The 26,579-nt window shown below is 36.0% G+C and overlaps 1 protein-coding gene across 1 annotated transcript in view; it reads right to left on the bottom strand.

Moving 5' to 3' along the window:
- The window catches only part of CRIM1 (cysteine rich transmembrane BMP regulator 1), a 160,095-nt gene that overhangs the window by 3,941 nt on the left and 129,575 nt on the right, over window positions 1–26,579 (bottom strand). The window contains exons 9-16 of the mRNA XM_072333167.1: window positions 17,724–17,880; window positions 15,898–16,019; window positions 13,111–13,320; window positions 8,954–9,169; window positions 7,254–7,475; window positions 3,859–4,053; window positions 2,781–2,903; window positions 927–1,114 (exon numbers count right to left, since the gene is read on the bottom strand). Of these exons, the coding sequence (XP_072189268.1) occupies window positions 927–1,114; window positions 2,781–2,903; window positions 3,859–4,053; window positions 7,254–7,475; window positions 8,954–9,169; window positions 13,111–13,320; window positions 15,898–16,019; window positions 17,724–17,880 (1,433 nt within the window). The remainder of the gene's footprint in view (window positions 1–926; window positions 1,115–2,780; window positions 2,904–3,858; window positions 4,054–7,253; window positions 7,476–8,953; window positions 9,170–13,110; window positions 13,321–15,897; window positions 16,020–17,723; window positions 17,881–26,579) is intronic.

Here is a 26,579-nt window from a genome sequence, read left to right as displayed (position 1 = left end):
AAATGTACTGCTTTCTCAGCAGATTTAAATATCTACAAGCCGCAAAACATTTCTCCTACAGTCACCATAGAGAAAGCAGAAAGTAAACCTGATGACATGCAGCTTAAAGGGCATAATGGAGCATGTACTCCTCTGAAAAGTAGTTCCAATCTCCAAACTCCTAGGAACAACTAAGACTGTGGGAATATTTTTGCTCAAAATACTAGACTATTTCATTAGCATCAGGAAGATTAAAGAGATTAAAAGCTATATAGTAATGGTTTATAAGATCAGTAACAACTCCATAAAAAATGAAAGATATCCTCTGAAATAGTAAACTCGACTATCGAAAGTGCCATTTCATGGGACTTTGTTATCATTGGACAGGCTGAACAGCAGTGTTTAGTCTATGATACTTCTAGTGTAAATAAAATCTGTAATGAAAATCCTTATTGGTTTCAAATTCATTAAACTTCTTGCAACCAACCAGTGATATTATGTTAAAATTGTCCAATATGATGCAGTTATTAGAAAATGTGATGAACTTTAATAACACAGTATCTGGTACTTTGAAAGTGGATGGAAGTTTAGAAAACAAAACCTTTCTCCCATGTGAAGAATGCAGATGAGAACTGCATACAATTACATACACACATATAAAGTTGGGGATATTTTTGGATTTTTTTTTTTTGCTGAGCTTGATTTCCATCCAGACTCCACTCATCACTGCATCAAGCAAGAAATTACTGGCATTCATTCGATAATGAGAATAATTATTCAGGAGATTAAATAAATGCTACCAGCCTTGAAGGTGTAAAAAGGATTCAGGCTTAAATGAAAAATAACGGAGTTTGTATGATGCGAATTCAATTGCATCTCACAAAATATTCCAGTCAATCTCATTTCTCAGAAAGGTGAGAACTTGGAAATAGGCATGAATATGGCACCTTTGTTGGAGCTTTGTAGCAGGACACTGGAATCCACTGCTTTTTCTGATTGATGAGCAGAAAGATGATGATTACTAACAGCGCTATCGTGATTGGAATTGTCACCAAGGCAACAGAGCTAACTGACGCATCTTCACTGGGGTGTGGCCCACTTCCACTTCTGTACTCTCCCTGGAGATGATTCATGTCTGCAAGACAAATGTGGGCATTTGACATTAGTAATCGTAAATGGGTCCTAATCCATAAATAATATAAGAGTCTTAATCACAAACCTTGTCATTTTCATGAATTTGGACTTTTCCTCCTGAAAAAATGTCCCTTTTTTAATATATAAATTAGAATAACTGAAAGCTAGTACTTGGTATAGTGACTACATTAGCCAGGAAAAGGCCATCAAAAAGAGGAAATTGGATGGAATCTAAAGGAGCAATAATAAGCAACTGTGACAGCTCACTTGTATTAACTTATCTTCTCTGATTAGAACCAAATTCCCACTCATAGAAAAAATATGCTGTATTTCTGTGCAGCAGAAAACCTGGCAGGCTTACAATGAAAAGGTGTTTGTTTGTTTGTTTTTTAATCATTTTTAATTTTTTTTTAAGCTGATAGAGCAGTTCAGTCCTGTCTGTTCTCACCTGTTGAGAAATTATTACAATACTTGCATCACCCAGCCTGGGAAAACAGCCCACTGGCAGTCTAATAGACTCAGTTTTTCATGTAATTTCAAAGCATGGCCATTTTTAGTGATAGCATTCCCACACAGTTTTCAGTGCCCATTTACGTTTTCTCAGCCAGGATAGGAACAAGCCAACTACCAATGCCTCTGAAACATGAAATGTTGCAATTATAAACACTTTATAGTTTTGTCAAGCTGTTATATTTCAGGTATCCTTTCTCCTAGCCACCAAGTAGTAGCATGCTATGTTTTGACGTTTGCATACAGAAAAAAATATATACAAATGTGAATAGTCCTTCAATTAGAAAAAGTTAGCAAAGAGTGTGACATATAGTGCTTTCCCCTGCCCTGTAGGGTAGTGTAGTTTTAAAACTGAAGATGGATTAACACCATTAGACAATTTGAACAGTCCTGTGTCATTACACTGAAGTGTTCTGTTCCTCAGCCATTTTTCTGATATATTCAATGCGGGACTCAAAAGTATGAGGTGAGACTCTTTTAAGTGGTGAGCAGTATAGAATAAGAGACAAAAACGATACCACAGGAAGTTCCATTCAAACATGAGGAAGAGCTTCACTGCTAGGGTGACAGAGTGCTGGAACAGGCTGCCCAGAGAGGTTGTGGAGTCTCCTTCTCTGGAGGTAGTTTAGACTCAGTTTCCTGTGCAAACTACTGTAGGGGACCTGCTTTAGCAGGGGGTTGGGCCTGATGATCTCCAGAGCACCCTTCCAACCCCTGCAACTCTATGAAGGTATTGTACATTCTTCTGTTTTTATCTTTTAATACAAGAATGTCAAATAGTCTAAATTCATTGATGCTTATGACATAATAGCATCCTGCTTTCTAGCTTGTGTATGAAATAGACACTGCAGAATCACTTCTCATTCACCAGTTTATCATATTCATAACTGTACAGGACTCTGTCGTACCAACACAGATGTGTCTTCCAAGCTGAAGGTGTAATGATAATGAGATCAAATTTGCTTAAAGTATACTTTAATAGACTGAGTCCTCTTTGCTCAAGACAAATACATGTAACAGTTACAGTACTGAATAATGTTATCAGATAACCATTTTTTTTCAAAGCATTATGCAGATGCTACCAGAATTGAAAAAAATAAGTGCTTTATAACATGGGGAATAGTTACGGACCTGAGTTAGTTTACAACAGATCTTACCTCTGTGAATGTGGATGATGTCATTTTCACTTGGCGTTGACCAGTTTGGCACTTCTAGTTCAGCGTCTCCTCGATGATTTGTCTTCTCAATAGGGATGTTAGTAGGTTCAGGTACGTACATCTCTGCAAAATGAGATGAATGTCTTTCACAAATTACAAGCTTCTTTATTTTCTGGTGCTGCTCTTAATTCAGAAGATATGTCTGGCTATGTACAGTGCTTTGTATTACAAATCTTTTCATTTGTTTTAGAATTTTCACCATTACAGCTATGGGATTTGGTTTTAATTTGACATAATGTCCTTAATTTGTGTTAAAAGATTTCTGCTGTATACAAGATACATGCATGTTGCCATAATCATTACACAAATGTAAAAGGAACGACATAGTCCTGTAATCAACTTTTTGCTTTCTGAATTATCAAAATAGATAGTCTCACTTTTTAATACTAAATATCAAAAATGCCAAGACAAGGCTACATCCTTCCAGCTGATACATAACTGAAAATATTTTTCTTTTTTTCCCCCTCTCCTGTAATCCCCAGCATAGGAGAACTGAAAGAGGGGCTACTGCTGAATTGTCCTGCCAGAAGTAGTTACTAGCTGACTCAATAAGAAGGCAAACACTTGCAAAAATATGGCAGGAGTAGCTTTAAAAAGCTCCTTCTCATTCTCATATCCCTTGTGTCAGTATGAAGACAATTTCATATTACATACGTATCAAGTTAAAATACATTAGTAATGAAATATTTGAAAGGTAGTAACCTAGAAGAGACAGAAATGTTAATTACTGGGCAAATACGCAGAAGTGCAAAACTATCAATTTTCTTACTTCATTCATTTAATTTCATAACTTTGTGTACCATCAGGCAGCAAAAAAAACCCACCAAAAGTTCTTAGAGTAAGTAAAATTCAAACTATATGTTTGCACAATGTGCCTATCCTGTTATTCATTTTCCCAAAGCCTAAATGTCTCTATGACATCCTTCAGCATGGACTGATGTTCACAAAACAATAAAAAACCTGACTGCCAGTCCTGGAAAAGAGCACTGCAATAATCTAAGTTGTTACATCGCGTTACCTGGGCACATGGGACAGCAGCTTCCCTCCACATTGATGGGTTCAGCACAGGGGAGGGGTGGGCAGCTGACAGTGGAGCAGAGAGTCTGGCCCTGCAGGCAGTAGCAGTGCGTGCAACTGTCGATGTCCCAGCGTTCCTCATCTGCGTATGTTTTTCCATTGAAGTGGCAGACCACTTTCTTTGGTACTGTATCTTCTGTTGAAGGAAAACAGAGCAGTGTCAGAATGGCCGATTGCACACAGACTTAATCTTTTCCCAAAATATAACAGTGAGAAAACAGCTAAGAAGAAATCCCAGCTATAATTGAAAGACCTTCTCCGCATATTTTGTAGATTTTTCAGAACTATAATTTCTGCTTCTTTATAAAGTACATCCAAACTGATGCCTCTGATTTTGCTCATGCAAGAGGCTAAAAGACGGATGACTGGGACATGAAGCAGTGATTATCCAAAGTACTGTGAACATTAAGATAAAACAAGAGATACTTTTTCTTTTCTTTGACTATTTGAGACTCCTAACTCATCCTCCTCCTCTTTTCCTAGTAAATCCTATTTAAACCCTATTTAAGAAGAAAGCCAACCTATATTTCTAATTACCAAGGTTCAAGACAGACAAACTCAGTCTGGAATACTTTAAGACAAGACTGGACAGGATGCCAAGAAGAATGAAGCAACTCTTGAGGGATGTAACTAGAAGCGTTTTGACTATTTGTTATACCAAAACAGATATGAAGGGGATTTGATTATTCTTTGTAACCTCATCTATGGGAACTCCCACAAAAAAAGGTAGCAAGAAAGTTGGAAACTGGCACGATTGTAACCCTTAAAAAACTGAGGTTAGGCTCCAGAGCACTTTTTCCAAAGATTGAGAGCTACAAAACCAACATTTTTTTCAGACAGATTTTGATACATTATGTAATATTGACCTAGATGTGATTGATAAATAAAGTAGGTCTTGGGAAAAGACTTAAAAGTAGCAATCATTTTCTTTTTAAGCATTTGATATATCTTCATTTTAATGCTGATACCTACACAAGTCTTTCAGATTGGCTGTATTATACCTTCTTTTTTCACTGTGAAGATGATCATGAATTGCTCAACTTAGGATGTTTATCTGCTGCTACAGCATTTTAAAGATTATCAAGCAAACGAAAAACAGTACACAGCAGAACCTCCAAAACCCAGACAGAACCTCATTTTCATCATAGCTTCTCAGTACCTTTTTCTGCTAGAGGCAGAAGTTATTATGAAGAAACATGGAGATGATACTGGATTTGTAGATTAAGCAGATGCATGAGACAGCAGAACCAAATTGCAAAGAAACTTACTAAGCTGTTAGAGAAATATTGGTTTAATATTCATGCAGATTACGTATATAAATATGTCAGCTAGAATTACCTCCCAAATATAAGTACAAATAGGTACAAATCCTTTTAAAATATTTTGTCCACCATTACAGATTTTATTTAGAGACAATATAATAGATCGATATCACCTAGAATAAAAAGGTTTGCAGTCAGCAGACCAGTGTCATATATTTGGACATAGTAAATTTAAATACAAAGAAGACTACTGAGTATTACTAAGAAAATAATAATGGAAGCATCTGAAAAGCTTAAAAGTTCCAGAAGACCTTGGATTTGGCATCCATGCATTCATGGATGTAGACATGGGTCCCAGCTCTTCAAGCAGAAGATTTCTACATGAATATGGAATAGATATAGGAAAGTAGGAGCAGGAGGAAAAGGTGGTCAAAAGCAGCAAAATAACACATCACATTTTCCATTTAATAATGACACCTTTTGGGTTAAAAGTGTTCACAAAGAACCAATGAAGCCCTGTTTAGGTTAAGATGTAGGTATGGCAAAGCAGAGAGAGAGAAGCACAACCTGAGTAGTTCACTACTGCTTTCTTTTTATTCAGAACTCAAGCTGAGCACTCCCTGTTCACCCTGGGCTGATATACTCTCAGAAATGTTACCCTTTCCCACTCAGGACAGCTTCTTCAAGTCTGCAGCCTTCTTGGCTGGATAAGTCCTTTAACTTGCTCAGATTTCATGAGTTTATACAGAACACATCAAAATTTAATACATGCAGTGTTTTTTTATAAAAATCAACAAGGATAAACTCTGATGCAGTGTTGCATCTCTGAATCTTTAAAGGAAGATCCTGTGCATATCTTCTGCTTGATGTCCATCTCTATAAGAGTATAAACACAGGATAAAGATGAAGGCTACAACACCAAAAAGCACTTGAGAAGAACCCACATGGAAAAATGCAGTTCAAAAGACAGCGTGCAGCTCTACTTGTCTTTTCTCATATTTCCTCTAACTTCACCAGGAAATCAAGTAAATCTTGTGAACATACAACATCAATGCTGCTTTCTGCATACAACTAATCTTTTAACTCATCAAAAGGATAACCCTTTATCCTCGCTAATGAAGATGGTTATATTTCCTAATTAATCCTTCTGTGCACAAGAAAGAAAAACATTGAACACAGGATGAATTTGAGGATTCAGAAAACAACAAAGCATCCAAGGCCTGCAAGATTTTGAATTTAAACCTGTGCTGACTTCCTAGACATGGACAAGATCTGGATCCAGAAAGAAGTAGAATAAAATACAATGCTAAAATCCAGCAATATTTTTGAAATTCCAGGGAAGGAAGAACCTCTACCAAGATGTTCTTCACAGTTCTAAAGAAATGAGCAAAAAAACTAAGAAACATGAAGGTTTCATTTTTCAGTCTGTGTGTATGGGAAACTGGTAATCACAGCCTGAACCTCTGATTAACCAGCTGAGGCAAGTGTCCGGTCAGCTGTGGGAGCACAGGTGAAGGTCATTTGGCTGTGCTCCCGGAGAGGGTGGAGCTTGACTCCACCTCTCCTAGACTTCATTTAAGGGCTGACCACCACTAAGGCAGCATCCCTTTTGGAGATTGCTCCTTCATGGAGACTGGGTGGCTAGCCTCAGCATTTTCCATCCAGGCTGACGGCATCAGCGTTGGTGAGTTTCTCCTACAAATAACCTTTTGGCTATTATACCATCATTCTTGTATTATTTCCTGTACACTGTGAAATATCATATGCTTCTGTTTATCATCTGCAGTTGTAATCTTTTATCTGCAGAGTTGCATACCTTGATATAACATATACATTATCAGTCAGATCTTCCTTTAAATCCTCAAGTCTGTATGAAAATTATATCTTTATATTCCTGCACTTGTACCTTGAAACTGCAAATAATGATCCTCAAAGCTCCCTAAGCAGATTTTAATCTTCAGTTCAACAGAAGGCACAAATAGCATTTCCCCAAAACAGGAAAACGTATTTCAACTTGGAAATAAATCTTTCCAAGATAGGAGAAGCAAGTTATGGATTACGTATATTTGCTTACCAATACAGTAAGGACAACACTGTCCCTTTCTCAAAACAGGTCTCTCACAGGATACTGGTGGGCAAGACTCAGAGTAGCACCTAATTACACCATCCATGCAGATGCAGCTGGTGCAGACATTGGGCTTCCAGGACTCAGCTGTCAGAAAAATATCTCCTTCATCATTTTTGCAGTAACTGGGCATGCTGACATTGCTTGACAAAGAAGGCTGAAGAGGCTCATCTGTAAACAAATAAATACACAAATAAAGTTAGTTAAAAACTAACATAAACAAATTAAGTCAGTTAACTTACAGTAGCTAATTTCTTTGATATTTCTTCTACATAGAGTTTGTCCTTGTCATGCACATCAGTTCAGTACCTGCAGTTCATAAGGATCACATTATATGCTCTAGAATAAATTTAAGTAAACTCTGTAAAGGTTTACTTCAAAAAAAACAAATAACCAACCAAACAAAAAGCAAATTCATGCAATGATCATTACCAGAAGCAGCCTCTCAGAAAGGGACTCAGTGTTCTAAATGGACGGGCATATAGGAATTCATCTTAAATCAGAGATATTGATTTTTAAGTCTAAAAGCTGAATCCCAGATTCAGTTTCTGGCCTCCTGTGATGCAAAGTAAAAAGCTACTACACTGCTACCATCTTCTCCAGACTTATATGAGATAATTATAAGCTGTGGAGAAACAGATGGAGCTTGATCAGGTTTCATCTTGATGCTGATGTGTCAGCTTTGATTCTCAGGCACTCACACGGGGGGGATATGAAGCTGTATCTTAGCAGACCCAGAAATATGAGTGTAGGTGCAGAGAACACTTAAGAAGATAAAAAGATTCATAATGGGACTCAGATCAAGTTTTCAACCTAACTGTGCAAAATAGGAGACTGAGCTTCTCACATAACCAGTGAAGAAGGATGAAGTTCTCCAAACAGTATTTAGAAGTTAAACAAAATAAATGTTCACAGTAATTAATAATAGAAAAAAATGGTTGTTGGGAGAACAGGCTAATGTTTTAGCTGAAAGTATGTTGTTAGGAAAAAAAAACACAACTTCCAAACCAACAAACTCCCTGTGGAAGAAATGGCAAAGAATACTTTTTTTTTTTTTTTTTTTAGGTAAAATGTTTAGATTTTTTTTTATTTTTTATTTTTTTAATAAAGAAAAACATTATCTCAATGAGTTTACATACAGATCCTAGGTCTGTACTGAATTTCCACTGCATTAAACCCCATTTGCTATGTAAAACAGGAATTCACATTTACTTATAATTGTATTTCTATCCCTAGGGAAAAGCAAATCCTGTTACCTTTTTGACACAGCGAGGCAGTCTACTGCTGGGCTGGAATGGTCTGATATTAGTCAGCTGCCTTCAAGTCACTCTCAAATCATATCAAGTGAAGATAAAAACAGCAAATGTTCTTTTGTGACCAAATCCCAAATATCCAACCCTGACACTATTAGATTTCCCTCAGAGAAGGTGTCCAAACTTCAGGACCACAATTCTCCCAGCAGAAAAGATAACTATTGCACACAGTCAAATTTTGCAGTTGAAATGGGAGGACTGCAGGCTTAAACTCCAAAATGTTAAAATAAAATGGCAATGCAACAACCAACTGTGCACACACTGAAACAACTAGTATTCATAACACAAATTCTAAAATCAAGAAAAGACCAATGAAAACTAGATGTTAATATATACCTGGGCACTGAGGACAGCAGGAATCCTGTGTGCGAGTGGGGTTTTGACAAAGAAGAGGAGGACAGACTTCAGTCTCACACAGGACTCGTCCACTGTGGCATGTACATTGTGTGCAAGTATCAATGTTCCATGTTTCTCCTTCTACAAAGTATTCTCCACCAGGAGCATGACAGATTGATGGACTAGTGAGCTCTGGCTTCTGCACAACTATTTCATCTGGAAAAAACAGAATTAGAAAGTAAGAAAGATCAACCGTGATTCCAATGATTAAAACATACTCAGCTTTGCTGTTGTTACTGAAAACAGGACTAACAATACCAGCTATAAATCCATTCCTAAAGAAGCTCTTTTTAACTCTCTGTCACTTACTTGTATCTCACAGAAAAGAAAAAAGATGAACAAGGACCACTTCAGGAACCAATATGAATAAATGCTGGATAATATACATCAGAGATAACCAAGTAATCTTGGAATTTTGGAAAGAAAACAAACCAACCTATAACATAGAAATTCCAAGAGACAACTGTCATTTTCTGAACATCTATTCAAATTGCACAATGTCTTAATTGCTAAATATTAATACAAGTGCAATTTCTGAAGGGGTGGGTAAGTATGTACGCAGTCTGGGATTTGAGAAGACTCAACTGCCTATGATAACATTCTGATGTGATTTGTGCCTGTAACATTCAATGCCAGACTAAAACCAAAAGCAGATAATCTTCATCCATAGCCCTTACAAACTTAAAAGCACTTAACGCTAGTGGAAATATGTCAGTGAAAGATTGTTTCTTGATGAAAAATTAAAAATTAAAAGAAGTAATCTGCAGTAATGACTGAAGTAAAAACAGCATCCACGATGAACCCAGTGAGTAGACTTTTATTTTCAGTGATTATCTCACTGAATTAATCTTAGCTCTTTTTCACGCAATTAATTACATTAATCCTACAGCCCTACCCAAGGACGCATCCAGCCTGGATTAGAAATCCAGGAAGTTAGAGAATGGATCTGACCTCCTTCAAGTAGAATCTGCATGAGCATCTTCCAACCACCAGGACATTAAAATAATGAGGCTCTCTTTACCAATTGGTGTTTTAAAAATAAAAAAGAGACCTGCCCTACGTTAAGACAGTGTTTAAGCAATTACCATTGGTGAAATGCAGCCATGGACTACACTTGCACAGCCTGGTTAAAAAGCTCCCACTGCACATAATGGATGAATTACAAAACAACAACTTTGTAATATTTTCTAAGAAATTTAAATAGATGGCAGGCTAGCATGCTGGTTGGTGTGGACCTGGCATGAACCAACAAGCTTTCTCTGTGCACTGCATATAGGAACCAAGCTGCCCCACTTAGCATGCATTATTTAATTCCATGAGCCATGAGTTTAACCCGTTGCAATGCAAAGCTGCAGGCATATTGCTCTTTGGCCTCAATTCAACCCAACTGATGTTGGACATTAAGAACCAAGCTCCCTCAAAATCCCTGTGCTGTGAAGGGAAGAGATTAGACAGTGACCTCCAGGTAATTATTCAGTATCCCTAAACCATTTTCTGTAGGTCCCGCTCTCCTACTTTTGTCATTTGGATAGCCCTAGGCTAACAAAGTACATGTGCTTCTCACCACACTCTTAATAATGTTGTATTTGTCTGATGAATTAAGTTTGTGCACTTTGCTCTACGGTGCTGCTTCACAGAAGATGCCCAGTTTCATCACTTGCTTTCTCTTCTGGAAAATGACAGGTAGAGCTCAAGAAAATAGACTAAGGCTGATGTTTCCCTGTTCAGAAAGTACTTTGGTATTTCTTCCTTAAGGGAATTAACTCATCTATCAGTGATTAACTTATGTCACCTTTTTCCCATTGCATACATTCCTGAATAGCAAATAGGATTCAGTTGCATTTACCATACTTGAAGTGACAGCTAGTCTGCTGCCCTGTCACTGTCTGACTTATTTCAGCTGGAACAATCTATTACATTTTATGCAAAAAAAACCAGGCAAGCTTTGCATTAAGTTCTTTGCTAAGGCACAGCTTATATACTGCTCATAATCCTAAATGTCTTACCAGAGAGTACTGCTGTATGTACGTTACTGCTTACAGCTCCCTTACCAGCATTGGTATTGATGTATTATTGCAATTGAGTTGCTGAAAATGTGCAATTACTATATTCCTAATGGAGTAACTAGCAAGGCAAGCACAGTCTTTCTGAGATGCATGGTTCTGCAAAACACTATAAGTTAAAGGATTTCTAAATCTTGCAGGAAACCTGGAGCTTTCCACTTGAATCCCATAATATATAGAAAAATGGTTTTAATGAGTGTTTTAGCCAAGTATTTCTTTTCTGTTGAAAACTAAATGTGAAATTGAGCATAAACAACTTTTTCAGTCTGAAAAGAGATTTCTAAGTGCTGCCACTTCCCTGTCTTCACACTGCTAAAGTGTGATTTAAAACTCACTACATTAGGACTGCTAATTATTTATGTTAGATACATTTGACTGTCATGCTCACAACCTCACAAATACAACTGCATTCTTATCTGTCAAAAGCCATGATATTCATTTAATAGCAGCGGCATGAAATCAATACACTGCAAACTGAAATCAGAAGTACATAGCAAACAGACAGAAAACCTTGGAGAAAGAGAACACCTCAGAAACAAATTTGGCCACATTAATTAATACGCTTACATGTAACAAACTGAAATAAACTAATCTCTGGTTGCCCTAGCATTGTATGATTTTGCACTAAGTACAGCTTTGCTAGCACAGAAGCTACATGATAAGTACCCTGTAAGGAGCAAAGGATGTTAGGCAGAGAAATCTAAGTAGATACCCTATCTTGAGACCTACAACTGGACTCTACTAGGATAACACTGCACTCTGATGTGGCAAAAATCTTAAATACAAACTGGCAAAACCAGCCCGATGCTTAATAATGGGAGAGAAGGAAGCAAGTAAAGGATGGATCCTAAAGTGTGCATAAATAGCAGGAGTAACTTCCTTCATATTTCCACGTCAGCTAACAATTTCAATAATGGTTGTCATTAATATGATGCTAAGCAGAAATTGCTCAGCCTCAGTAACCACTGCTAAATTACTCAGTATTAGAAATAGCTCTGGTTCTGTAACAAAAACTGTGCCAAAAGCAACACCATGACTGACACTGGAACCACAGATACCAGGCCCAGTCTCAATACTGGGAGCAAGTGGTACATGCTGAGAGATGCTGAAAGGCAGATCAAGCTTTTGCAGTCCCACGTCCTTTTGAGGACTATGTTTTTCTGTTTACAAGAGGGTGCAAAATGGATTGGAGATCAGCATTTGTTGAAGCATTCTTTGAAGAGATCTATCATCTGGGGCTGTTCAGCCTGGAGAAGGCTTTGTGGGGGACTTGAGAGACACCTTTCAATATCTGAAAGAGGTATAAGAGAGAAAGGGACAGACTCTTTATAGCAGGACAAAGGGGAAATGGATTCAAACTAAAAAAAAAAGGTTGATTTAGATTGGATATGAGGAAGAAGTTTTTTACAGTAGAGGTGGTGAGGCACTGGCACAGGTTGTCCAGAGAAGTGGTGGAAGCCCCACCTGTGGAGACATTCAAGGTCAAGCTGGACAGGGCTCTGAATACCTCATGCAGCTGTAGGTGTCCCTGTTCATTGCAGGGGAGTTGGATTAGATGGTCTTTAAGGGTCCCTTCCAAATCAAATGATGCGATGATTCTATTATCTTATGACATCTTAGAAAGGATACACTCTTTTCTGTCACTTACAGAAAGAAGATCTGGCAATATATTTTGTTCCTAAGATTTCTTGTTCTTTTCAAGGAATTTGAAACCATTCATAATTGCTTGAATCATGCAATTTACTATTTCATTATTCCTATTAGCATCCTGAACCTTGTTCCTACTTGTAACATGACTTATGATCAAGTCATAGACAATAGCGCGCTATTACAAACTAATCTATTCAGCATATAAAATACTGTAGGAATCAATATTAAGACAGGAAATTACTCATCATCTGTCCACATTCTAATACTGTAAAGTTCTTTCATAAATGTTCTGCATTTTATCACTTCGCACTACAATTATATTGGAATGCAGAATTTATTGTACACGTGTGAAAAGAAGCCTAATTATACAAGAGAACATGTTACCTGGACATGATGGGCAACACTGCCCCGGATGTATGGTGGGGTTGCCACAATTAGGAACGGGGCAGGTGATCAAGGCACACATTTCTCGTCCATTGTGACAGTAACATTCCCTGCATCCATCGTGCCAGCTCTCCTCATTTTCATGTCGGCGCCCATCCATTGACAGGCAAGAGCCTGTTTTAACTGGAGGCATAATAGAAGCAGTTGCCTCTGCAAGAAGTCAAAAGAAAATGTAATTTCCTAACAAGCATGCTTTGCTTAGAAAAATATAAATATTGCATGCCTGGCTTGCATTTATTTTTAAAGTACACATGAGATCAAGTTATTAATAAATGTATCATTGATATTTAGTAATAAAGTAAACTGGAGACATATGAAGTAATTACAAGGTATACTGAAGGCTGTAGTAAGACACAGTAGAATTTACTGTCTTGAAAAATACAATCACTTCTTTCTGTTGTGCTTATACCATCTTTAATCATAAAGTAATGCAGTATTGGCTAAATAATGTAAGGAAACGGTAGAAAACATGAGGCATATTTAAAATTAAACAGAATAGTTTTAGATATTATCTGTAGTACGAGTACCCGATAGCTAGTAGAATTTAAAGGTATTTACAAGATGGCTCTATTTGTATCATGAATTAAAAAAAAAAAATCACATTCATAAATGATGTTTGGAAGATGAGTGCTCTGCCATTTTTATCCCTCATTCCTGGGTTGTATTGAGATGACAATACAATTGTCTGGACTGCTGTATTACTTGCTCCCAGCCAGGACAGGGAGGCTTTTGGTCTCAGGATGATAAAGTCTCATTTGAATCTTAAGGGGTATTTAAATGCAGAAGGACTCAGCCTCAATAAATTCTCTGTTAATCAGCAGTGAATTTAGATCCTAACAATCCCTAACAGTCATCATGACAGAGGATTTTGGGTCAGTTAGTCAGTGAACTGACTTGCTTTCAGTCGTACACCAACACTTACATATGTAAAGCTGTTTGTATGAATATGCTTGTCAATTATTCATTTTAAAAAATGGTGCAGAATGAGAAGACTTGTTAAAACGTGTCTCTAGTTAGTTAAAAAGAAACCACAAACCCATCAAAAAACTAAGAGCACTCCAGCTGTGGTGGATCTATGAATGGTGGCCTAGGAATGACAAGCAGATGCTATGAAGTCGGTTTGCTGCACATCATTTGAATAAGAATTCAGTATACAGACATTGCACTACCAGGCTGCTTTGTGAAATGTAGAAAAAAAAAGGCAAATGAGTACACTACTTCTATGTTTTAAAATATCTGATGTATTCAGGCATTTTTGTTACTAAGATATTCTTACGTCTACTCCTAAATTTGGAAAAGCAAAGTAAGCACATAAGCAGATATCCAAGATTAACACAACAGCTTGAGATAGTTTTCATTTTTCAGTTTTTAATTAAATGTTGTACAAAAGGAAATAACTTAAAGAAGAAATCAGGTTCCCAAATACAAAATGAGAATAACTCAATACCTGGAGGTATGGCTGAAAATAAACCGAGAATTATAGTAGTTTACAAAGAAAATGTGAGTCAGGAATGCTACACCACTGTAGAAAAGGCAAGTTCAGCCTCAGGTACAGTAAGGGAGCATCAGACATTTAAATGTAGCTCTACGATCTGCACCAGTGGCCTTTTTTTTTTTTTTTTTTTTTGCAGCTGCAAACATGCAGTATCCATTTTCAGAACTGTGAGTAGAGATCACAAGACCTGTGTTTCGTTGACTTTGATAATAACAGATTCAGGAGTCTCTAATTGCAAACCCTTAAATATTGCCAGAGTTCTACAGGGAATGGTGATAAATTGTTCCCTGAGTCTGCTGAGAAAAATAAGTAGATGGTTTAATCTCAGAAAGGAAGATGGAAATACAAGAAAACTCATTTTAAACTGTCTCATATTAGTAACCACATGAAAATATAGGTTAGAGAGCTTGGAGTAGATTTTTCTTTCTTTTTTTTTTTTTTTTTTTTTTTTTTTTTTACTTATTTTTGGAGGATTGGAGTTTCTTAAGAAGTGAAGTCATAGACAAACATCTGTTGAGGATTATCCAGATGCATTTGGTGTTATGTGAGGGCAGAGAAATGGACTCATCTGTTTTTTAGAGGGCTATCTGATCTCTGTATTTCTATGGTTCTGCTTATTATTATTTACTCTAGCATAAGTTAATTCCAGAAGAGCTAGATTAGAAAGCAGAGCTAATTTACAGGTAGGTTACTTACCAACTCACTCATCCTACATAAGAATTTTGGATCAAAGCTTTAACAAGGACTCATGGCTCCCCCAGAACTTAATGATGGTTGCCCTAACTATTCTTGGATGAGTTGCTAATGATCACATAATTTAAGGGATAGTTCATGATGATCCAGTGTTTAATCTCAGGATATTTTGTTTTACAGTAACACAGAATACATTCTAGGTGGCAATGTAAGAAATGTTTGTTGTTTTTTCTTTTTAAACACAGGAGAGTGAGATCAATATTTGAAAACTCAAGCAGTAAAAAAAATCAGAGGACATAATGAATCTGAAATATGGACAAATCTGTGAAGTATCTCAGTAAATACCCACAGACTGTGAAATCTCATAGAAGTATTTTTGTGAATATGTTATATTTAAGAATTTCTTACATTAGCCTATTAGAATTTTACATAGATTTATGGTATGGCATTTCAATTCGTACAGGTTCTGTGTAGGATTCCTTTGATCTGGCTTCCAAATGCTTTAAAAACATGTTGCAGTGATAAATGGCAACACCTACCTCTGCATTTGCAGATAACACACCCGTGACTGTTCTGCTGGAAGCCCATTGGGCAGATTTTACCACAAGGCATTTCCGGGCATTTCTTACATCGACAGATTTCACAGCCATGCTTGTTCTTCCTAGATTACCAAAATAATTTGTTAAAGGTCAGCAGGATACCTTAAAAATGTCTAAATGTCATGGTTAAAGCAAAAGCAACCTCTAAAGTGACTTATCAAGTAAAGAAAATCATCTTTAACATTCAGTTACCTCCAGTTTGTGCATCAATGTTGCTGGCATGTTCTCATGAAGGGCAACAGGCATTTGGCAGTTTCAAGCCATAGCAGATAATACAGCTCTATATGCTTTTGAGTCATGAATGTACTAAATTACTACAAGACTAAATAATTATAGTGCTAAAGAGAGATTTGATATAAAATGATCTTCAAACATTTCAGCCCTTCATGCTACAAACTGTTATATTCACGGTTATCATTAACATTATTCAATTCATTAACATCAGTGCCATTATTAGGATATATTTTGTAGACAATGACAAGGTTAGGTTGCTTGTTTCCTTTAAAAAACAAACAAACAAACAACATACAATAGTATTATTAAACATCAAACATTTTAAAAAAGCAACCACACATTTCATATAATTAAAGTATACCCTTTATCTAAAGGCAGAATTTAAATTGATGAATTTCAAATTGAGTGTTTCAAGCTCAGTTTAAGTGTACAAAAATGCAACTGTAAGACCATCCCAAAGATAGGGCTCCTGATGTGGTAGCATGAGCTTTGCATCAGCTTGCTTTTAACCACCTTTATCTTACTCCAATGCTACTATACCATGCTTATTATTATTTGCTATAATTTCTAAAATACCTTTGCTTGATAATTCACACAGATTTACAAATATAACTGTTTTATGCATACTTTAGTTAGAAACAAGAGAAAAAAAGTGAAGAGAAAAAGAGTGTTTCAACTTAATGAAGTACCGAAAGAACACTGAGATTTTTAATTTTCCTCTGTAGGTCAATATTCTAAGTCAGTCACACATAGAGGGTAAAAAATGACTACTCTTAACTACAAAAAGTATGATTCTGTGAGAGATTCAATGTTATCATTTTATAAGACCTTCTATTTGAAGATGAAACAGGTTATTTGGTGCCAGCCCACAGAGCAGTCCTGAAGGGCATAATGCTTGTTCATGATCTAAAATGAAGCGTGCAGTTGCAAACGTCTCCTTCTCACTAGGCAAATGATGGTCACCTAGCATCCATGGCAACCACACTAATATCAGTAGCTGCCTCCTTTCAACATCTTCTTTTATTTATTGTACTTTTTCGGTTTTAAATTCTCAGTGCTTAAACATTTGAGTCACCCCACCAAAACACTGGTTTGTGATTTGAGCTTTTTTTTAGATTCACACCAATGACCACTGCAGTTCACCACTTGTAATATGTTCAGTCAAAGGAATTGAAGGAGCCAGTCATTATTAGTCCCATCATTCTTACGATCACTGTTTCCAGTAATACTCTTCTATTACTTACGATGGGGCAAGCTTGCTTCTGTATTTCAAGTAACAAAGGATATATAAATATATACATATCCATTCACATAAGTTCAGTGCTAACATCCAAATTGATGTTAGCATCAATTGTTTATTTTTAAATAAAATTATATTTAAACTTTAATTTAATTTTGACATTTCTTTCTCGTATTTTCCCCAATTTTCTCAAAGTGAACACAAGTATATGTTCCCAGATTTTGCATATTTTCAATACATACAGGTATATCAAACAAGCATAAACATACAAGTTTAGAGTAAGAACACTTACAAGTATCCAAAGGGACAGTACTTGTCACATACAATAGGTTTGCATTTCTTGGGCCGTGGACGACACTGACAGATCTCACAGTTGTGGGCATCAGTCTGGAACCCAAAGGAACATTCCAGGGAGCAGCCTGATATGAGGCCCGTACACAGCTCTTCTCCTGTGAAGAACACATGTAGATGATTGCAAAGCAAAAATAGTTTATACTAGACAAATGGATACAATGGGACGTCTTCAGTTCCAGTTCAGAATTTCAAGAGTAGATTCAATACCCCATACTAACTTTATTTTGTGAAGTTATACACATCCAACCAACATCCATGACTGTCAGCCCATAAGAAGGCATTTACAGTAACATCAGATTGTGATGCACCATATTCATTTAATAGGTTTATCTTCAATATAGAGCAACTTTTATTTCCAGACTACATATTTCAAATAGAATTGAAAGGCTGGAATGTGAAAGCCTTTATTCTTTACTTAGGGTGTTTGCTGTCACCTGTTTGCTGATTAAAAACTTGCTTCTCAAAAATATAACTGTAATACTGGAAGAGGTGATTAAAACTTAGAGACGTTAGACTAAAAGACCTTCCTCCTGAAATCCATTATTATGTTTTACTAGCCTTTTGTGGCAAGGAAAGATGATGTTGGATTGGTGGTATATAAAATAAATTAACTAGAATTAAATTAATTAAAAGAAATTGGTGGTATTATAAAAGAAATTAAACTCTGTTTTGACCTCTGATGTGGTGTAAATTATGACGTTTCCTGCTGATGCTCTGAACTGACCCGTGAATAATCCTGGAACCACACAGGTAGGATTGATGACTACCATTCATTTTCTGAAGTGTACTTTGTCACAGAGATGAAGTGTTTGGGTGGCTGTGCGTAAACAGCAGGCTCATGGAACATAGGTCAAGGAACAACAGGGTACAAATGGAAAGGTACGGGAGTAATAGAAAAAAATAAAACCCTAAAGACATAGAAACAACAGGATTATTTTTTAGCTGGCATGTTTCTTTAGGTCATTTGTGTCCAGATTTGTGTTTAGAACAGATTTCAAAGTGTGGCTTCCTGATTTAAATATGGAGTAAAATACAGCGAAATGGTGACTTCTTCAGGATCTTATGGCTAAATATGTTTTCACTTTCAATATTCTGTTCTGCTTTGATTGTTATGATTTGTTCAGCGACACTGCTTTTTGGAAGTGCCATACATATTCTTACATGCAAAATTAATATACTTTATTCAAAGGGTCAGAGTATCTAGGACAGTAGCATACAAACAGAATGACAGTGTCTTATCCTAAGTATTTCATGCCAATAAAATACTTAAAATTTAAACAGTCAGTTGACATACTAACTTGACAATCCAGTTTCAAGGCAATCTTGTCCTTGCTTAATCATTTATGTATTGAGTTATCCTCAAAGGAATTCTGAATTCTGTCTTTTTAAAGTCAAGAATGGATGACTGACTGACAAACATTGCCTCTCAAGAACAGATGCTGAATAGTATCCTCATTCTCATCATGCCACATAGAAAATATCATCAAAATTCTGTCTGTTCCAACATACAGATAAAGTTTGCTGAATTCAGTAGAGACTACTGCTCACACCTGAACTTACTGGTGTTATGTCAGTGCTAGACGAGGACATCAGAACAATCTGTACAGAACTCTACAGGCAATCCTTCTAATAAGATGCTGAAAATGATGCCTTCTGAGAAGCTTGTTCTTACTAAAATTAATATGCTCTCATATTTAAATTTCTGGCAATACAATATTACAAGCTGTGAACATAGATTCTCAATGGGTTTTGAGAAATATTCTCTATAAAGAAATTTAGTATTGCGGAAATTGTTGATTCTGGCCTGCTTTCTAACTTCACATCTAGCTACGCACATTTCTTTTTACTGAAACACTATAAAAGACATGGAAAATTACAGGCAGTCACAAACTGAAGTACCATCTGGTACACATGCACAGGCCTCTTGAAAACCCTATTCCACAGTTTTAAACAGGGCATTTTTTCAGAAAACTGAGAGTGAACTTGCCAGTTTTACAGGAACAGAGTTTAGCTCTATGAGGAAAAAAAGGAAAAAAAATAAAAAAATAAAAAAAAAATACCAGGGCTAGAGATTTACACGTAAATAAAATTTAATGTATGTCATTCTGACACATAGCCATAACTATAACTTTAAATTCATTGTTAGTAGAATTATCACGAGTTCAATATGAAAGACAAGTAAAACCAGATTTCCTCCTAAGACTCCGTATTACGAGTAAGAAGTACTAAAGAATAAAGACAACTGCAATCTACTCATGAAAGTCAGCTGCTATTATCTGATATTTATTTCTGAAAATATCAGGAGGTAATTTGGGAGGCTTTATCCACTTTTGCTTAAACCATCTAGAATATGAATTCAAAATCATGCAACATATTCACAGGGAAGGGATCCAGCTAATGGGCTACTAACAGTTTCAAGGGTGTATTCAAATCAAGCAGTTTGAGGATAGGAAACACTTCAAAAAGTTATCACTGAAGGAAAACTGCCTTTCAGAGGTCTAGAAAACTGCATTATGTGCTTACATGTCACTGCAACTCTAACAGCATAGGCAAGCTTCGTTATTACAGAATACTTGTTTTTCTCTGACAGTGTTATAACTAATCATTCAGAAACTCAACTAATGATTCAATAGAAGGTACAGGACTAAACAGAAATGATAAAATGAGTAGGAAACCAATTAAACAGAAGGCATCTTTCACTATGCTGCTTGAGAAATATGTGGTTGGAAATTAGAGAAATAGAAACAGATTCAGTGATATTTCTTATGAACTGTGAAATGCCAATGAGGTAATGTCAATACAGAGAACAATCCTTTTACACAAGGTAATAGGAGGGCTTAGGATGATAAAGTAATGACAGTAGAATGAAATGTAATACTGAAAATGTATAAAATGCATAAACTGAGTTCACACGCATGAAATCGTTTGATTTCAGAAGGATATTAAAGCAATGTGACTGTAGAAAGAGACAGATGTGTTCCTGAATGTCTCAGGCTGATATAACCGTACTTTTAACACAAACATTTTAATGTGAAGATAGGTTTTAGATGAAATATAAAACAATATATAAAACTAAATTCTAGGAAAATTTAAACTGAATCAAACACAGAAAAAAGCTAGCGCAATAACCAAAGAAAGATTGCCCTCAACCAATGACTTTATCAAAATAGCTTCCTACTGGGAATAAATACTCCCTTGAGGACAAACATGCCCTCAATACTTATAGCAACGAATCCATTCCATGCAACAAGACCATACTACTTCATTCTCTGTGTACACTGATTGCAAAGGTAGCAGCAAAGTCAGTTACCAACAATTCCATGTTTCTAGCCAGTCTTCACTAGGTCTCACTATACCAACAAATGCTATTGCTTAGAGACTTTGACTCTTCTGAACACAGCATTTCTAACAACAACTGTTGTATGTATGCAGTAATTCAACACATTATATGCTGACTTGGATACAGAAATTCCACATTACTAGACGCATTTTGATCAGTTTAATAAGATATCACTAGAAAAATATAAGAAAGGAAAGAATAGTTGAAGGTGAACCAGTCTTCCAAAAACATCAGCGAATTCTTAAGATACAAATTGTAGGATCAGAGTTTCTAAGTCAGGTCACTGTTGCCAAGAAACTACTCTTAATACAACAGTTTCTTTCTTCCCACTTCCTTCACCCACTCCCAAACACATGGGAGTTTCATACACATGGAGTAATAAAATAAGTATTAGAATTTCAGAATTGCGTGATGCTGCTTAAGGAGAATCTGAGTGCAATATGTGGGATGGGACATGACTGTCAGAAGAAGAAAATCTTATCTTAAAGGCAAGGGATTACTACTAAGATATGATGAGACTGCACAGTGCTATGCATACAAAAGATCTGGTGTCAGTAATTCTTTTCCTCTAAATACCTCATTTTCAGTACTAAAATAAATTCATTTTAAAGGATTGTCCAAGCACTGTAAGATGGAATCACTCACTGCTGAAGAAAAATATGCACAAAAATCAGAGTGTAAGGGAGGTTGATATATTGATGTGACATATAGATACCACTCTGCAAACAAGGCGACAACCAGAATATGTAAAACCACGTAATACCATTTGTTAGGGTTCTCTCAAAACCCAGATATTTCAGATACAATGTAATCTCTCCTTTTCAGGTATGAAACCTTTGAGGCGGTATATCTTAAAATAAATCACAGGTCTTAGGACAAAGTTCCAACCATCAGATGTGCAATTTATTCCTGATTTCAGATTATTTACATCCCAAATTTGCATGAGTAAGAGAAAATATAGAATGTAGTGAAATACTTCTCAAAAATCAAACCATAAAGTAGACAAACATCAGTTCTGTAAATTGTATGTTTGGGTCTAAAGCTGTTCTCCCATTTGAAATTTAACAACTTGACTGTAATTCTAAATAGCTCTTATATAAAAATAGACCTTAGTTTCTTTATTCTAACATATACATGGCATATATATAAAAAAAAAATCTATGCTGTAAGATAGGTTTTTCCCTGATTTATGATTTTATGTATGGACGCTGATAATTTTATTCTGAAGACTGAACGCCCTCTTAGGCTAAAATTTTAGAAAAGGCATTCCAGAGACGCAAAACTTGTTGAAATACTTTTAGTTTTTAACCCTGTAGTTCACAGTGAAAAAAAAAAACAAAACAAAAAAGAATAACTTTTGGACAAGATTAGTAGATACTTGAGAAGAATTATGTCAGTATTTCAACTTGGCTTAGGCCAGTGCCCACTTAAAAAAAAAATACAGATTTGTAGCATTGCTAGACAAAGCTAGCTACATACCTTCACCATCATTATTTTCTTGACGCTGAGGCTAGATCATACCAGGAGAACTGTTTCACAGTACCTTTATAATTAAGCACTCCTCAGCCGTCCTCTCGGTGTGGATTGCTACTGCTGGTTAATCTTCAGGGGTGGGGATCTGGGGAGGCAAATTTATGAAGGAGAAAACTAGGTTACTTATCAGTAACTGGAATTCTCTGAATATATTGCCTCCACAGATCCACACTAACCCTCCCTCCTTTCTTTAGAATTAACTCACGATTCATAATAGCTGGATAAAAATGAAGGGACTGGGCACTGTGATGCTAGAAAAAAATAATCCCGTGAGTCCATGGAGGCAAATTACCCACATGGATACCTGCTCTAAACAACTCTAGGATTCACATACAACATATGACTTCATGAAAGTGACATCTCTCAAAGGTGGAGTCACTGAAAAATGACTGAGCTTCCAAAACCCTTCAAGAAGCTTTTCTAAAAAACAAAAACAAAGAAACAAACAAAAAAAAAAAAAGAAAAAGAAAAAAAAAGAAAAACAAGTCAAGCAAATTTGCTTTTATTGCATTAGATTTATTGTCAGCACTACTAAAACTAATACACTGTATTCCTCAGAGATCCCCACTTTTGTTCTAGTAGGAAGACAGATGATATTTATTTAGCATGAGTTGTTCATCAGAATTGTGTCCTCTGCAGGGAGTACTTCCTGTACATTCCACATGTGCATTTACAGTTAGTATTTCAATTTTACATACAGCATGTATTATTTTTTTAAAGAAACATGGTTCATCTCCAGTTTCCCATGGCTATATTTCACTAATGGAAGACTAACAGATTTAGGCATTTCCTTTCATATCACTGCAGGAAGGTAATCAAACATTATCTGCCAAGTCTACTTTACTGTTCAAAAATCCAAGACACTCTCTCCTTGCACTAAACAAAGCTAACAGACTGTTTTTATCTGTCCCTTTTTCTTCCATGGAACTTACTGTTAAATCGTGATTACAACAGTAGAATAGAAAAATGTTTCATCATTCATATTTTCCTTTCTGTTTCCAAGAATTATACATTGTTAAAAATGTGAATAGTGTGACTAGTTTTCCCACCTGACATTTAGTATCCAAACAGACATAAAATACGTTTACTTAAATGGACCACATTAACACTGAGAGAGCTTAGAAGTGCTTAGAATGCATAGCTAAAAAAGGATTTTTTTGTGTTTTTTTTTTTTTACACAAATAGATTAAAGGAACCAAATGTTCAAATTTTCATTAGAAAGACTAGAAGATTAGGAAAATTCATCCAAAACTGTAACTACTGAATGATGAACACAGAAGAGATTATTTGTGATATATTCACCCATCTTTTTTCCTCATCATTAAGCCATATATATATATATTTTCAGAGCTTCAACACTGCTGCTCATAGATGGTGAAATATAAACCTACATTACTTTTCTCAGATCTCCCAATCCCATGCTTCAGTCTTCCACAGCTGCCTTAGAATACTCCACAGCTAACCCAACTCTCATACTGCCAAATCTAAACTTCACACTGGAGTTCCACTCCTCTTCATCAGCTATGAAGGGAGATGGCGTGACTCAATACTGAAGTCCATGTTGCAGGTATCTGCTAGTACCAAACTTTTAAACTCCATGACAGGGATATGTTCTACTCATTTTAGGAAAATTTATCAATCAATCTGTGTTTATATATAACGTATTTGGAAGAGAGGGGATGTTTTATGTCTATTGAACTGTGCAAACATGCAACATACATGAAACCTGATTTCATGACTTGCTTTGACAAACAAAGTAGACCATAACAGGATGAAGATGACAAAATGCTACAAAGTGCAAGAAAAACACCTTGTCTCTATAGCCTTCTACAACTGCATCTCTCCACAAGCACTTTGGAATTAAGGAAACTGTATGACAATGGCCTTCTGTAACAGCAAAGCTAAGCCTTTTGCATGAAACAAGAAGGTTTTAAGTTTACGGAAATGTTCTAATTTCAATAAGATCTGAAATGTTTAGCCAAAATGCTCTCAGTTATACCCCGAACAGTACTTCACATCCAACTCATTTAGGGTAAAAGATTGCAGTCTATCACAGAAGTTACAGGAAAGATTTTAATGGCTTTTTCCTTTTCATGTATTTAATATGGGGAACAGATAAGACGAGATAAGCTACTGGCTCTCACTGCAGGCTCTCAGTAAAAAATGATTTACTGTTCAGCAGCAACTTTCAGACCTTAAATCTTAATTTACTGCAATCAGCAGGCATTATTCAATGTGATGGTTAGTCCTCTTTGGAGCAACAGGAGTCCTGCCTCATAAATATCTGATCACTGGTTTTATTTCATTCCTCTTATGTACTCCTCCTTCCAAAGACTTTAATCCACTTCATTTCTCCCTATGAAAGCACAAGCCTAGACACTCCAAACACAATCGCAACTGCTGCACTCTACAAGTAACAAGTTGTTGTTTGCTTACTCTTTTTTCCCTGTTTGTTTCTTGTTCTTATATATTTCATTATTTTTTTTTCCTATTGTTGTAGTACTGTCTCACTTTCACTGATGCCATTCTGCAGCAGTTCTTCCTACAAACTGGCCTCTATTTTTTTTTTTTTTTTCTTATCATCTTCACGTAGTGCTTTGGCTTCTGTACATTCCTGCTCAGTGTTATCATTCCTCTTCCCTGATCATTTGTGGCTCCATTGCTACTCGCTGGAACGTTTCCTTTTATTAATCTGTGCTCACTCACAGAATCATAGAATGACTTGCTTTGGAAGGGAACTTAAAGATCAACTTGTTCGAGGCCCTCTGCCATGGGCAGGGTAGCCAACCACTAGAATAATTCTATGCTCAGTGGTAGATTTTTTCTTTTTCTTAAAACTATCATCTGCCCCTGCTTCTATTTATTTATTTATTTATTTATTTATTTATTTATTTTGCTTTACACCAAGTATGTTTTCACTGTGTTTCTGAAGCATGTTTTTGCATTCACTGCAAAAACAAGGAAGAAGGATAATGTATCCTTCTATTAAGACCACTATGTTCGAGAAGAATTACCATTTGCTTTCTTCCTTTCTTCTCTCATTCTGTAGTCCACTTGAAATGAGCTGGATAAACTTTAATCTAAATTACAATAAAGCACCGCACAAGCTTCATGATACCATATGTACATTATCATGTAAAATAAAATTGCTGTGTAGATTTTTAGCTACAGAAATGTAAATGAAGATAACAATGAGGAACCATTTATAGATTTGATGCACTTTCTTCTTTTCTTCTTTGTAATTTGGCTTTTATCCTGACTGAAATGAATAGAAGTATATATTTCTCAGTGAAGATAGCTAAAGAGAAGTTAGCAAAAGTGGAAATGCCATTGAAAGGACATTAGTAGAGCTTGGATAAGATGGATAAGATGACTTCAAACAGTAATAAGAAGTATGTGTACCTTCTGTACTCAGGTACTAGATATGACTCATTTGGGCAGCTCAGATCAGCAAACAGAGTGCCGTGTAAAGATAATGATACTCTCAAATTAATTTAGATGTAAATCCACATGTGTCTGTGTGAACCCAAGGTAATACACATTCTTACATTTTTAGAGAGCCAAGATACAACTAAATTAGTTTAGACTTGAAAGTACAGAGAAATAGAACAGTATGTTTTCATTATATGTGACCTCAAACTGTTTTCTTCTTGGTCCTCGTGCAGTCATTTGTCCAGAGTCTGGCAAGCGAGAAACATTACTTGACAGAAAAATTCTATCCCTGTCATTTTGACTGATATCCCACCATTGATGAAGACTACCAAGCTGTAATTTTTCTTCCCTTCTTTAGTAAATAAAGGTTTCTTCTCTCTGAATGACTTGGGAGATTTTTAAGCAATCTACAATTCAAGTTATTTAACTGAGAAAAAGGATGACAGACAAATGATACTATTAAGTCTGCTTCTGACAGTTTGCTACTGC

This window comes from Excalfactoria chinensis, chromosome 3 (assembly GCF_039878825.1).
Source record: "Excalfactoria chinensis isolate bCotChi1 chromosome 3, bCotChi1.hap2, whole genome shotgun sequence".
Classification (NCBI taxonomy): domain Eukaryota; kingdom Metazoa; phylum Chordata; class Aves; order Galliformes; family Phasianidae; genus Excalfactoria; species Excalfactoria chinensis.
Note: the sequence above shows the minus strand (reverse complement) of the source record. Positions and strands in the feature narration are given on the sequence as shown.